The 14,640-nt window shown below is 48.9% G+C and overlaps 1 protein-coding gene across 1 annotated transcript in view; it reads left to right on the plus strand.

Annotated features, from left to right (window-relative positions):
- Positions 1–14,640, plus strand: part of dysf (dysferlin, limb girdle muscular dystrophy 2B (autosomal recessive)) — a gene marked incomplete in the record, with an annotated part of 244,093 nt that overhangs the window by 55,594 nt on the left and 173,859 nt on the right. Inside the window, 1 exon segment of the mRNA XM_031793059.1 lies at positions 14,270–14,384. Coding sequence (XP_031648919.1) covers positions 14,270–14,384 — 115 coding nt within the window.

The following is a 14,640-nucleotide window of genomic DNA, read 5'->3' on the forward strand; positions in this document are numbered from 1 at the left end:
CGCTGGTCAACAGTAGTCCACTACCCTATAGACCCTGGTCAACAGTAGTGCACTACCCTATAGACCCTGGTCTACAGTAGTCCACTACCCTGGTCAACAGTAGTCCACTACCCTATAGACCCTGGACAACAGTAGTCCACTACCCTATAGACCCTGGTCAACAGTAGTCCACTACCCTGGTTTACAGTAGTCCACTACCCTGGTCAACAGTAGTCCACTACCCTATAGACCCTGGTCTACAGTAGTCCACTACCCTGGTCTACAGTAGTCCACTACCCTATAGACCCTGGTCTACAGTAGGCCACTACCCTATAGACCCTGGTCAACAGTAGTACACTACCCTATAGACCCTGGTCAACAGTAGTTCACTACCCTATAGACCCTGGTCTACAGTAGGCCACTACCCTATAGACCCTGGTCAACAGTAGTACACTACCCTATAGACCCTGGTCAACAGTAGTTCACTACCCTATAGACCCTGGTCAACCGTAGTCCACTACCCTATAGACCCTGGTCAACAGTAGTTCACTACCCTATAGACCCTGGTCAACAGTAGGTCACTACCCTATAGACCCTGGTCAACAGTAGTCTATTACCCTATAAACCCTGGTCAACAGTAGTCCACTACCCTGGTCAACAGTAGTCCACTACCCTATAGACCCTGGTCAACAGTAGTCCACTACCCTATAGACCCTGGTCTACAGTAGTCCACTAACCTATAGACCCTGGTCAACAGTAGTCCACTACCCTATAGACCCTGGTCAACAGTAGTCTATTACCCTATAAACCCTGGTCAACAGTAGTCCACTACCCTGGTCAACAGTAGTCCACTACCCTATAGACCCTGGTCAACAGTAGTCCACTACCCTATAGACCCTGGTCTACAGTAGTCCACTAACCTGGTCTACAGTAGTCCACTACCCTATAGACCCTGGTCAACAGTAGTGCACTACCCTATAGACCCTGGTCAACAGTAGTGCACTACCGCATAGACCCTGGTCAACAGTAGTGCACTACCCTATAGACCCTGGTCTACAGTAGTCCACTACCCTATAGACCCTGGTCAACAGTAGTGCACTACCCTATAGACCCTGGTCTACAGTAGGCCACTACCCTATAGACCCTGGTCTACAGTAGTCCACTACCCTATAGACCCTGGTCAACAGTAGTGCACTACCCTATAGACCCTGGTCTACAGTAGGCCACTACCTATAGACCCTGGTCAACAGTAGTGCACTACCCTATAGACCCTGGTCTACAGTAGTCCACTACCCTGGTCAACAGTAGTCCACTACCCTATAGACCCTGGACAACAGTAGTCCACTACCCTATAGACCTGGTCAACAGTAGTCCACTACCCTGGTTTACAGTAGTCCACTACCCTGGTCAACAGTAGTCCACTACCCTATAGACCCTGGTCAACAGTAGTGCACTACCCTATAGACCCTGGTCTACAGTAGTCCACTACCCTGGACAACAGTAGTCCACTACCCTATAGACCCTGGACAACAGTAGTCCACTACCCTATAGACCCTGGTCAACAGTAGTCCACTACCCTGGTTTACAGTAGTCCACTACCCTGGTCAACAGTAGTCCACTACCCTATAGACCCTGGTCTACAGTAGTCCACTACCCTATAGACCCTGGTCAACAGTAGTGCACTACCCTATAGACCCTGGTCTACAGTAGTCCACTACCCTATAGACCCTGGTCAACAGTATTCCACTACCCTATAGACCCTGGTCTACAGTAGTCCACTACCCTATAGACCCTGGTCAACAGTAGTCCACTACCCTGGTCAACAGTAGTGCACTACCCTATAGACCCTGGTCTACAGTAGGCCACTACCCTATAGACCCTGGTCAACAGTAGTGCACTACCCTATAGACCCTGGTCTACAGTAGTCCACTACCCTGGTCAACAGTAGTCCACTACCCTATAGACCCTGGACAACAGTAGTCCACTACCCTATAGACCCTGGTCAACAGTAGTCCACTACCCTGGTTTACAGTAGTCCACTACCCTGGTCAACAGTAGTCTATTATTCTATAGACCCTGGTCAACAGTAGTCTACTACCCTATATACCCTGGTCAACAGTAGTCCACTACCCTATAGACCCTGGTCAACAGTAGTCTATTACTCTATAGACCCTGGTCAACAGTAGTCCACTACCCTATAGACCCTGGTCAACAGTAGTCTATTACTCTATAGACCCTGGTCAACAGTAGTCCACTACCCTATAGACCTGGTCAACAGTAGTCCACTACCCTATAGACCCTGGTCAACAGTAGTCCACTACCCTATAGACCCTGGACAACAGTAGTGCACTACCCTATAGACCCTGGTCAACAGTAGTCCACTACCCTATAGACCCTGGTCAACAGTAGTTCACTACCCTATAGACCCTGGTCTACAGTAGTGCACTACCCTATAGACCCTGGTCAAAAGTAGTCCACTACCCTATAGACCCTGGTCAAAAGTAGTCCACTACCCTATAGACCCTGGTCAACAGTAGCCCACTAACCTGGTCAAAAGTAGTCCACTACCCTATAGACCCTGGTCAACAGTATTGCACTACCCTATAGACCCTGGACAACAGTAGTGCACTACCCTATAGACCCTGGTCAACAGAAGCCCACTACCCTATAGACCCTGGTCAACAGTAGTTCACTACCCTATAGACCCTGGTCTACAGTAGTGCACTACCCTATAGACCCTGGTCTACAGTAGTCCACTACCCTATAGACCCTGGTTAACAGTAGTGCACTACCCTATAGACCCTGGTCAAGAGTAGTGCACTACCCTATAGACCCTGGTCAAAAGTAGTCCACTACCCTATAGACCCTGGTCAACAGTAGCCCACTACCCTGGTCAAAAGTAGTCCACTACCCTATAGACCCTGGTCAACAGTAGTGCACTACCCTATAGACCCTGGACAACAGTAGTGCACTACCCTATAGACCCTGGTCAACAGTAGTCCACTACCCTATAGACCCTGGTCAACAGTAGCCCACTACCCTATAGACCCTGGTCAACAGTAGTTCACTACCCTATAGACCCTGGTCTACAGTAGTGCACTACCCTATAGACCCTGGTCAAGAGTAGTGCACTACCCTGGTCTACAGTAGTCCACTACCCTATAGACCCTGGTCAACAGTAGTGCACTACCCTGGTCTACAGTAGTCCACTACCCTATAGACCCTGGTCAACAGTAGTCCACAACCCTATAGACCCTGGTCAACAGTAGTCCACTACCCTATAGACCCTGGTCTACAGTAGTGCACTACCCTATAGACCCTGGTCTACAGTAGTCCACTACCCTATAGACCCTGGTCAACAGTATTCCACTACCCTATAGACCCTGGTCTACAGTAGTCCACTACCCTATAGACCCTGGTCAACAGTAGTCCACTACCCTGGTCAACAGTAGTGCACTACCCTATAGACCCTGGTCAACAGTAGTCCACTACCCTATAGACCCTGGTCAACAGTAGTCCACTACCCTATAGACCCTGGTCAACAGTAGTCCACTACCCTGGTCTACAGTAGTCCACTACCCTATAGACCCTGGTCTACAGTAGTCCACTACCCTGGTCTACAGTAGTCCACTACCCTATAGACCCTGGTCAACAGTAGTGCACTACCCTATAGACTCTGGTCTACAGTAGTCCACTACCCTGGTTTACAGTAGTCCACTACCCTATAGACCCTGGACAACAATAGTCCACTACCCTATAGACCCTGGACAACAGTAGTCCACTACCCTATAGACCCTGGTCAACAGTAGTCCACTACCCTGGTTTACAGTAGTCCACTACCCTGGTCAACAGTAGTCCACTACCCTATAGACCCTGGTCAACAGTAGTGCACTACCCTATAGACCCTGGTCTACAGTAGTCCACTACCCTGGACAACAGTAGTCCACTACCCTATAGACCCTGGACAACAGTAGTCCACTACCCTATAGACCCTGGTCAACAGTAGTCCACTACCCTGGTTTACAGTAGTCCACTACCCTGGTCAACAGTAGTCCACTACCCTATAGACCCTGGTCTACAGTAGTCCACTACCCTGGTCTACAGTAGTCCACTACCCTATAGACCCTGGTCAACAGTAGTGCACTACCCTATAGACCCTGGTCTACAGTAGTCCACTACCCTGGTCTACAGTAGTCCACTACCCTATAGACCCTGGTCTACAGTAGTCCACTACCCTGGTCTACAGTAGTCCACTACCCTATAGACCCTGGTCAACAGTAGTGCACTACCCTATAGACCCTGGTCTACAGTAGTCCACTACCCTGGTCAACAGTAGTCCACTACCCTATAGACCCTGGACAACAGTAGTCCACTACCCTATAGACCCTGGTCAACAGTAGTCCACTACCCTGGTTTACAGTAGTCCACTACCCTGGTTTACAGTAGTCCACTACCCTGGTCAACAGTAGGCCACTACCCTATAGACCCTGGTCTACAGTAGTCCACTACCCTGGTCAACAGTAGTCCACTACCCTATAGACCCTGGACAACAGTAGTCCACTACCCTATAGACCCTGGTCAACAGTAGTCCACTACCCTGGTTTACAGAAGTCCACTACCCTGGTCAACAGTAGGCCACTACCCTATAGACCCTGGTCAACAGTAGTCCACTACCCTGGTTTACAGTTGTCCACTACCCTGGCCAACAGTAGTCCACTACCCTATAGACCCTGGTCTACAGTAGTCCACTACCCTGGTCTACAGTAGTCCACTACCCTATAGACCCTGGTCAACAGTAGTGCACTACCCTATAGACCCTGGTCTACAGTAGTCCACTACCCTGGTCAACAGTAGTCCACTACCCTATAGACCCTGGACAACAGTAGTCCACTACCCTATAGACCCTGGTCAACAGTAGTCCACCACCCTGGTTTACAGTAGTCCACTACCCTGGTTTACAGTAGTCCACTACCCTGGTCAACAGTAGTCCACTACCCTATAGACCCTGGTCAACAGTAGTGCACTACCCTATAGACCCTGGTCTACAGTAGTCCACTACCCTGGTCAACAGTAGTCCACTACCCTATAGACCCTGGACAACAGTAGTCCACTACCCTATAGACCCTGGTCAACAGTAGTCCACTACCCTGGTTTACAGTAGTCCACTACCCTGGTCAACAGTAGTCCACTACCCTATAGACCCTGGTCAACAGTAGTCCACTACCCTGGTTTACAGTAGTCCACTACCCTGGTCAACAGTAGTCCACTACCCTATAGACCCTAGTCTAAAGTAGTCCACTACCCTGGTCTACAGTAGTCCACTACCCTATAGACCCTGGTCAACAGTAGTGCACTACCCTATAGACCCTGGTCTACAGTAGTCCACTACCCTGGTCAACAGTAGTCCACTACCCTATAGACCCTGGACAACAGTAGTCCACTACCCTATAGACCCTGGTCAACAGTAGTCCACTACCCTGGTTTACAGTAGTCCACTACCCTGGTCAACAGTAGTCCACTACCCTATAGACCCTGGTCAACAGTAGTGCACTACCCTATAGACCCTGGTCTACAGTAGTCCACTACCCTGGACAACAGTAGTCCACTACCCTATAGACCCTGGACAACAGTAGTCCACTACCCTATAGACCCTGGTCAACAGTAGTCCACTACCCTGGTTTACAGTAGTCCACTACCCTGGTCAACAGTAGTCCACTACCCTATAGACCCTGGTCTACAGTAGTCCACTACCCTGGTCTACAGTAGTCCACTACCCTATAGACCCTGGTCAACAGTAGTGCACTACCCTATAGACCCTGGTCTACAGTAGTCCACTACCCTATAGACCCTGGTCAACAGTATTCCACTACCCTATAGACCCTGGTCTACAGTAGTCCACTACCCTATAGACCCTGGTCAACAGTAGTCCACTACCCTGGTCAACAGTAGTGCACTACCCTATAGACCCTGGTCTACAGTAGGCCACTACCCTATAGACCCTGGTCAACAGTAGTGCACTACCCTATAGACCCTGGTCTACAGTAGTCCACTACCCTGGTCAACAGTAGTCCACTACCCTATAGACCCTGGACAACAGTAGTCCACTACCCTATAGACCCTGGTCAACAGTAGTCCACTACCCTGGTTTACAGTAGTCCACTACCCTGGTCAACAGTAGTCTATTACCCTATAGACCCTGGTCAACAGTAGTCTACTACCCTATATACCCTGGTCAACAGTAGTCCACTACCCTATAGACCCTGGTCAACAGTAGTCTATTACTCTATAGACCCTGGTCAACAGTAGTCCACTACCCTATAGACCCTGGTCAACAGTAGTCTATTACTCTATAGACCCTGGTCAACAGTAGTCCACTACCCTATAGACCCTGGTCAACAGTAGTCCACTACCCTATAGACCCTGTTCAACAGTAGTTCACTACCCTATAGACCCTGGTCAACAGTAGTCCACTACCCTATAGACCCTGGTCAACAGTAGTACACTACCCTATAGACCCTGGTCAACAGTAGTTCACTACCCTATAGACCCTGGTCAACCGTAGTCCACTACCCTATAGACCCTGGTCAACAGTAGTTCACTACCCTATAGACCCTGGTCAACAGTAGGTCACTACCCTATAGACCCTGGTCAACAGTAGGTCACTACCCTATAGACCCTGGTCAACAGTAGTCCACTACCCTATAGACCCTGGTCAACAGTAGTCCACTACCCTATAGACCCTGGTCAACAGTAGTCTATTACCCTATAAACCCTGGTCAACAGTAGTCCACTACCCTGGTCAACAGTAGTCCACTACCCTATAGACCCTGGTCAACAGTAGTCCACTACCCTATAGACCCTGGTTTACAGTAGTCCACTAACCTGGTCTACAGTAGTCCACTACCCTATAGACCCTGGTCAACAGTAGTGCACTACCCTATAGACCCTGGTCAACAGTAGTGCACTACCGCATAGACCCTGGTCAACAGTAGTGCACTACCCTATAGACCCTGGTCTACAGTAGTCCACTACCCTATAGACCCTGGTCAACAGTAGTGCACTACCCTATAGACCCTGGTCTACAGTAGGCCACTACCCTATAGACCCTGGTCTACAGTAGTCCACTACCCTATAGAGCCTGGTCAACAGTAGTGCACTACCCTATAGACCCTGGTCTACAGTAGTCCACTACCCTATAGACCCTGGTCAACAGTAGTCCACTACCCTGGTCTACAGTAGTCCACTACCCTATAGACCCTGGTCAACAGTAGTGCACTACCCTATAGACCCTGGTCAACAGTAGTCCACTACCCTGGTCTACAGTAGTCCACTACCCTATAGACCCTGGTCAACAGTAGTGCACTACCCTATAGACCCTGGTCTACAGTAGTCCACTACCCTATAGACCCTGGTCAACAGTAGTCCACTACCCTGGTCTACAGTAGTCCACTACCCTATAGACCCTGGTCAACAGTAGTGCACTACCCTATAGACCCTGGTCAACAGTAGTGCACTACCCCATAGACCCTGGTCAACAGTAGTGCGCTACCCTATAGACCCTGGGCAACAGTAGTGCACTACCCCATAGACCCTGGTCAACAGTAGTGCACTACCCTATAGACCCTGGTCTACAGTAGGCCACTACCCTATAGACCCTGGTCAACAGTAGTGCACTACCCTATAGACCCTGGTCTACAGTAGTCCACTACCCTGGTCAACAGTAGTCCACTACCCTATAGACCCTGGACAACAGTAGTCCACTACCCTATAGACCCTGGTCAACAGTAGTCCACTACCCTGGTTTACAGTAGCCACTACCCTGGTCAACAGTAGTCCACTACCCTATAGACCCTGGTCAACAGTAGTCTATTACAATATAGACCCTGGTCAACAGTAGTCTATTACCCTATAGAACCTTGTCAACAGTAGTCCACTACCCTATAGACCCTGGTCAACAGTAGTTCACTACCCTATAAACCCTGGTCAACAGTAGTCCACTACCCTATAGACCCTGGTCAACAGTAGTTCACTACCCTATAAACCCTGGTCAACAGTAGTCCACTACCCTATAGACCCTGGTCAACAGTAGTCCACTACCCTATAGACCCTGGTCAACAGCAGTCTATTACCCTATAGACCCTGGTCAACAGTAGTCCACTACCCTATAGACCCTGGTCAACAGTAGTCCACTACCCTATAGACCCTGGTCAACAGTAGTCCACTACCCTATAGACCCTGGTCAACAGTAGTCTATTACCCTATAGACCCTGGTCAACAGTAGTCCACTACCCTATAGACCCTGGTCAACAGTAGTCCACTACCCTATAGACCCTGGTCAACAGTAGTCCACTACCCTATAGACCCTGGTCAACAGTAGTCCACTACCCTATAGACCCTGGTCAACAGTAGTCCACTACCCTATAGACCCTGGTCAACAGTAGTTCACTACCCTATAGACCCTGGTCAACAGTAGTCCACTACCCTATAGACCCTGGTCAACAGTAGTCCACTACCCTATAGATCCTGGTCAACAGTAGTTCACTACCCTATAGAACCTGGTCAACAGTAGTGTACTACCCTATAGACCCTGGTCAACAGTAGTCCACTACCCTATAGACCCTGGTCAACAGTAGTTCACTACCCTATAGACCCTGGTCAACAGTAGTTCACTACCCTATAGACGCTGGTCTACAGTAGTCCACTACCCTATAGACCCTGGTCAACAGTAGTCCACTACCCTATAGACCCTGGTCAACAGTAGTCCACTACCCTATAGACCCTGGTCAACAGTAGTCTATTACCCTATAAACCCTGGTCAACAGTAGTCCACTACCCTGGTCAACAGTAGTCCACTACCCTATAGACCCTGGTCAACAGTAGTCCACTACCCTATAGACCCTGGTCAACAGTAGTCCACTACCCTATAGACCCTGGTCAACAGTAGTTCACTACCCTATAGACCCTGGTCAACAGTAGTCCACTACCCTATAGACCCTGGTCAACAGTAGTCCACTACCCTATAGAGCCTGGTCAACAGTAGTTCACTACCCTATAGAACCAGGTCAACAGTAGTGTACTACCCTATAGACCCTGGTCAACAGTAGTCCACTACCCTATAGACCCTGGTCAACAGTAGTTCACTACCCTATAGACCCTGGTCAACAGTAGTTCACTACCCTATAGACCCTGGTCAACAGTAGTCCACTACCCTATAGACCCTGGTCAACAGTAGTCCACTACCCTATAGACCCTGGTCAACAGTAGTCCACTACCCTATAGACCCTGGTCAACAGTAGTCTATTACCCTATAGACCCTGGTCAACAGTAGTCCACTACCCTATAGACCCTGGTCAACAGTAGTCCACTACCCCATAGACCCTGGTTTACAGTAGTCTATTACCCTATAAACCCTGGTCAACAGTAGGTCACTACCCTATAGACCCTGGTCAACAGTAGTCCACTACCCTATAGACCCTGGTCAACAGTAGTCCACTACCCTATAGACCCTGGTCAACAGTAGTCCACTACCCTATAGACCCTGGTCAACAGTAGTCTATTACCCTATAAACCCTGGTCAACAGTAGTCACCTACCCTGGTCAACAGTAGTCCACTGCCCTATAGACCCTGGTCAACAGTTGTGCACTACCCTATAGACCCTGGTCAACAGTAGTGCACTACCCCATAGACCCTGGTCAACAGTAGTGCACTACCCTATAGACCCTGGTCAACAGTAGTGCACTACCCCATAGACCCTGGTCAACAGTAGTCCACTACCCTATAGACCCTGGTCAACAGTAGTCCACTACCCTATAGACCCTGGTCAACAGTAGTTCACTACCCTATAGACCCTGGTCAACAGTAGTCCACTACCCTATAGACCCTGGTCAACAGTAGTCCACTACCCTATAGACCCTGGTCAACAGTAATCCACTACCCTATAGACCCTGGTCAACAGTAGTCCACTACCCTATAGACCCTGGTCAACAGTAGTCCACTACCCTATAGACCCTGGTCAACAGTAGTTCACTACCATATAGACCCTGGTCAACAGTAGTCCACTACCCTATAGACCCTGGTCAACAGTAGTCTATTACCCTATAAACCCTGGTCAACAGTAGTCCACTACCCTGGTCAACAGTAGTCCACTACCCTATAGACCCTGGTCAACAGTAGTCTATTACCCTATAGATCCTGGTCAACAGTAGTCAACTACCCTATAGACCCTGGTCAACAGTAGTCCATTACCCCATAGACCCTGGTCTACAGTAGTCTATTACCCTATAAACCCTGGTCAACAGTAGTCCACTACCCTATAGACCCTGGTCAACAGTAGTCCACTACCCTGGTCTACAGTAGTCCACTACCATATAGACCCTGGGTCAACAGTAGTCCACTACCCTATAGACCCTGGTCAGCAGTAGTCCACTACCCTGGTCTACAGTAGTCCACTACCCTATAGACCCTGGTCTACAGTAGTCCACTACCTGGTCTACAGTAGTCCACTACCCTATAGACCCTGGTCAACAGTAGTGCACTACCCTATAGACCCTGGTCAACAGTAGTGCACTACCCTATAGACCCTGGTCTACAGTAGTCCACTACCCTATAGACCCTGGTCAAAAGTAGTGCACTACCCTATAGACCCTGGTCAACAGTAGTCCACTACCCTGGTCTACAGTAGTCCACTACCCTATAGACCCTGGTCAACAGTAGTCCACTACCCTATGGACCCTGGTCAACAGTAGTACACTACCCTATAGACCCTGGTCAACAGTAGTCCACTACCCTATAGACCCTGGTCAACAGTAGTCCACCACCCTATAGACCCTGGTCTACAGTAGTCCACTACCCTATAGACCCTGGTCAACAGTAGTGCACTACCCTATAGACCCTGGTCTACAGTAGTCCACTACCCTGGTCAACAGTAGTCCACTACCCTATAGACCCTGGACAACAGTAGTCCACTACCCTATAGACCCTGGTCAACAGTAGTCCACTACCCTGGTTTACAGTAGTCCACTACCCTGGTCAACAGTAGTCCACTACCCTATAGACCCTGGTCAACAGTAGTCCAGTACCCTATAGACCCTGGTCAACAGTAGTCTATTACAATATAGACCCTGGTCAACAGTAGTCTATTACCCTATAGACCCTGGTCAACAGTAGTCCACTACCCTATAGACCCTGGTCAACAGTAGGTCACTACACTATAGACCCTGGTCAACAGTAGTCCACTACCCTATAGACCCTGGTCAACAGTAGTCCACTACCCTATAGACCCTGGTCTACAGTAGTCCACTAACCTGGTCTACAGTAGTACACTACCTATAGACCCTGGTCAACAGTAGTGCACTACCCTATAGACCCTGGTCAACAGTAGTGCACTACCCCATAGACCCTGGTCAACAGTAGTGCACTACCCTATAGACCCTGGTCTACAGTAGTCCACTACCCTATAGACCCTGGTCAACAGTAGTGCACTACCCCATAGACCCTGGTCAACAGTAGTGCACTACCCTATAGACCCTGGTCTACAGTAGGCCACTACCCTATAGACCCTGGTCAACAGTAGTGCACTACCCTATAGACCCTGGTCTATAGTAGTCCACTACCCTGGTCAACAGTAGTCCACTACCCTATAGACCCTGGACAACAGTAGTCCACTACCCTATAGACCCTGGTCAACAGTAGTCCACTACCCTGGTCTACAGTAGTCCACTACCCTGGTCAACAGTAGTCCACTACCCTATAGACCCTGGTCAACAGTAGTCTATTACCCTATAGACCCTGGTCAACAGTAGTCTATTACCCTATAGACCCTGGTCAACAGTAGTCCACTACCCTATAGACCCTGGTCAACAGTAGTCCACTACCCTATAGACCCTGGTCAACAGTAGTCTATTACCCTATAGACCCTGGTCAACAGTAGTCCACTACCCTATAGACCCTGGTCAACAGTAGTCCACTACCCTATAGACCCTGGTCAACAGTAGTCTATTACCCTATAGACCCTGGTCAACAGTAGTTCACTACCCTATAAACCCTGGTCAACAGTAGTCCACTACCCTATAGACCCTGGTCAACAGTAGTCTATTACTCTATAGACCCTGGTCAACAGTAGTCCACTACCCTATAGACCCTGGTCAACAGTAGTCCACTACCCTATAGACCCTGGTCAACAGTAGTCTATTACCCTATAGACCCTGGTCAACAGTAGTCCACTACCCTATAGACCCTGGTCAACAGTAGTCCACTACCCTATAGACCCTGGTCAACAGTAGTTCACTACCCTATAGACCCTGGTCAACAGTACTCCACTACCCTATAGACCCTGGTAAACAGTAGTCCACTAACCTATAGACCCTGGTCAACAGTAGTTCACTACCCTATAGACCCTGGTCAACAGTAGTCCACTACCCTATAGACTCTGGTCAACAGTAGTCCACTACCCTATAGACCCTGGTCAACAGTAGGTCACTACCCTATAGACCCTGGTCAACAGTAGTCCACTACCCTATAGACCCTGGTCAACAGTAGTCCACTACCCTATAGACCCTGGTCAACAGTAGTACACTACCCTATAGACCCTGGTCAACAGTAGTCTATTACCCTATAAACCCTGGTCAACAGTTGTCCACTACCCTGGTCAACAGTAGTCCACTACCCTATAGACCCTGGTCAACAGTAGTCCACTACCCTATAGACCCTGGTCTACAGTAGTCCACTAACCTGGTCTACAGTAGTCCACTACCCTATAGACCCTGGTCAACAGTAGTGCACTACCCTATAGACCCTGGTCAACAGTAGTGCACTACCCCATAGACCCTGGTCAACAGTAGTGCACTACCCTATAGACCCTGGTCTACAGTAGTCCACTACCCTATAGACCCTGGTCAACAGTAGTGCACTACCCTATAGACCCTGGTCTACAGTAGTCCACTACCCTGGTCAACAGTAGTCCACTACCCTATAGACCCTGGACAACAGTAGTCCACTACCCTATAGACCCTGGTCAACAGTAGTCCACTACCCTGGTCTACAGTAGTCCACTACCCTGGTCAACAGTAGTCCACTACCATATAGACCCTGGTCAACAGTAGTCTATTACCCTATAGACCCTGGTCAACAGTAGTCTATTACCCTATAGACCCTGGTCAACAGTAGTCCACTACCCTATAGACCCTGGTCAACAGTAGTTCACTACCCTATAAACCCTGGTCAACAGTAGTCCACTACCCTATAGACCCTGGTCAACAGTAGTCCACTACCCTGGTCAACAGTAGTCCACTACCCTATAGACCCTGGTCAACAGTAGTCTATTACCCTATAGACCCTGGTCAACAGTAGTCCACTACCCTATAGACCCTGGTCAACAGTAGTCCACTACCCCATAGACCCTGGTCTACAGTAGTCTATTACCCTATAAACCCTGGTCTACAGTAGTCTATTACCCTATAAACCCTGGTCAACAGTAGTCCACTACCCTATAGACCCTGGTCAACAGTAGTCCACTACCCTATAGACCCTGGTCAACAGTAGTCTATTACCCTATAAACCCTGGTCAACAGTAGTCCACTACCCTGGTCAACAGTAGTTCACTACCCTATAGACCCTGGTCAAAAGTAGTCCACTACCCTATATACCCTGGTCAACAGTAGTTCACTACCCTATAAACCCTGCTCAACAGTAGTCCACTACCCTGGTCTACAGTAGTCCACTACCCTATAGTACCTGGTCAACAGTAGTGCACTACCCTATAGACCCTGGTCAACAGTAGTGCACTACCCCATAGACCCTGGTCAACAGTAGTCCACTACCCTGGTCAACAGTAGTGCACTACCCCATAGACCCTGGTCAAAAGTAGTGCACTACCCTATAGACCCTGTTCAACAGTAGTCTGCTACCCTGGTCAACAGTAGTCCTCTACCCTATAGACCCAGGTCAACAGTAGTGCCCTAAACAGTGTGTCATTTAGGACACAACAAGAAGGCCCTGTCCCGAACACCGCCCCCTGAAAATCAACCCATTCATATGATCCATATCACTCACTGACCGAATCAAGATGTTTGGTGGAGATCATTCACAAAAAGATTGCTGCTAAAATATTATTTGAAGATGAACTAACTATTAGGATATATCCTGAATATAATACTGGTAATATCAGAAATATTTTCTACCTGGAAGTGATTTTTTTCAGATATGAACCTCCAACAAAGCCAGATAATTATTTTGTTGTGTACATGTCTGTCTCTGTTCAGTAAACCATCTTGGACCTGTTTCCTCCATTAGGCCACACTGAGCCTGCAGGTTTCCTACATCCCTCCCCCAGGAATGACTCCTTTCTTCCAGCCTCCTCCTCAGCCAGAGGCCCGGGAGAAACCTGTGGAGCTGGACACTGTCACAGGTCACGAACCTTCTCCAATATCAGCTCTCATATCAAACCCAAACGGTCCTAGTCTCTATGTTGTTTGCTTAGGCACAGCCCCCGTCCCCGCAGGGAGGTTTTTGGCCTTTTTGTAGGCTGGCATTGTGAATAACAAGTGTTTCTAACTGCTGTTAAATAAAACAACTTAAAAAAACTCTCTCTCTCTCTCTCTCATCCTGTCTATCTCGGCTGTCCTCGTCTCTCTCTCGCTCTGTCTCTCTCTCTCTCTCTCTCT

The sequence above is a fragment of the Oncorhynchus kisutch genome, linkage group LG16 (assembly GCF_002021735.2).
Source record: "Oncorhynchus kisutch isolate 150728-3 linkage group LG16, Okis_V2, whole genome shotgun sequence".
In the NCBI taxonomy this organism is placed as follows: Eukaryota; Metazoa; Chordata; class Actinopteri; order Salmoniformes; family Salmonidae; genus Oncorhynchus; species Oncorhynchus kisutch.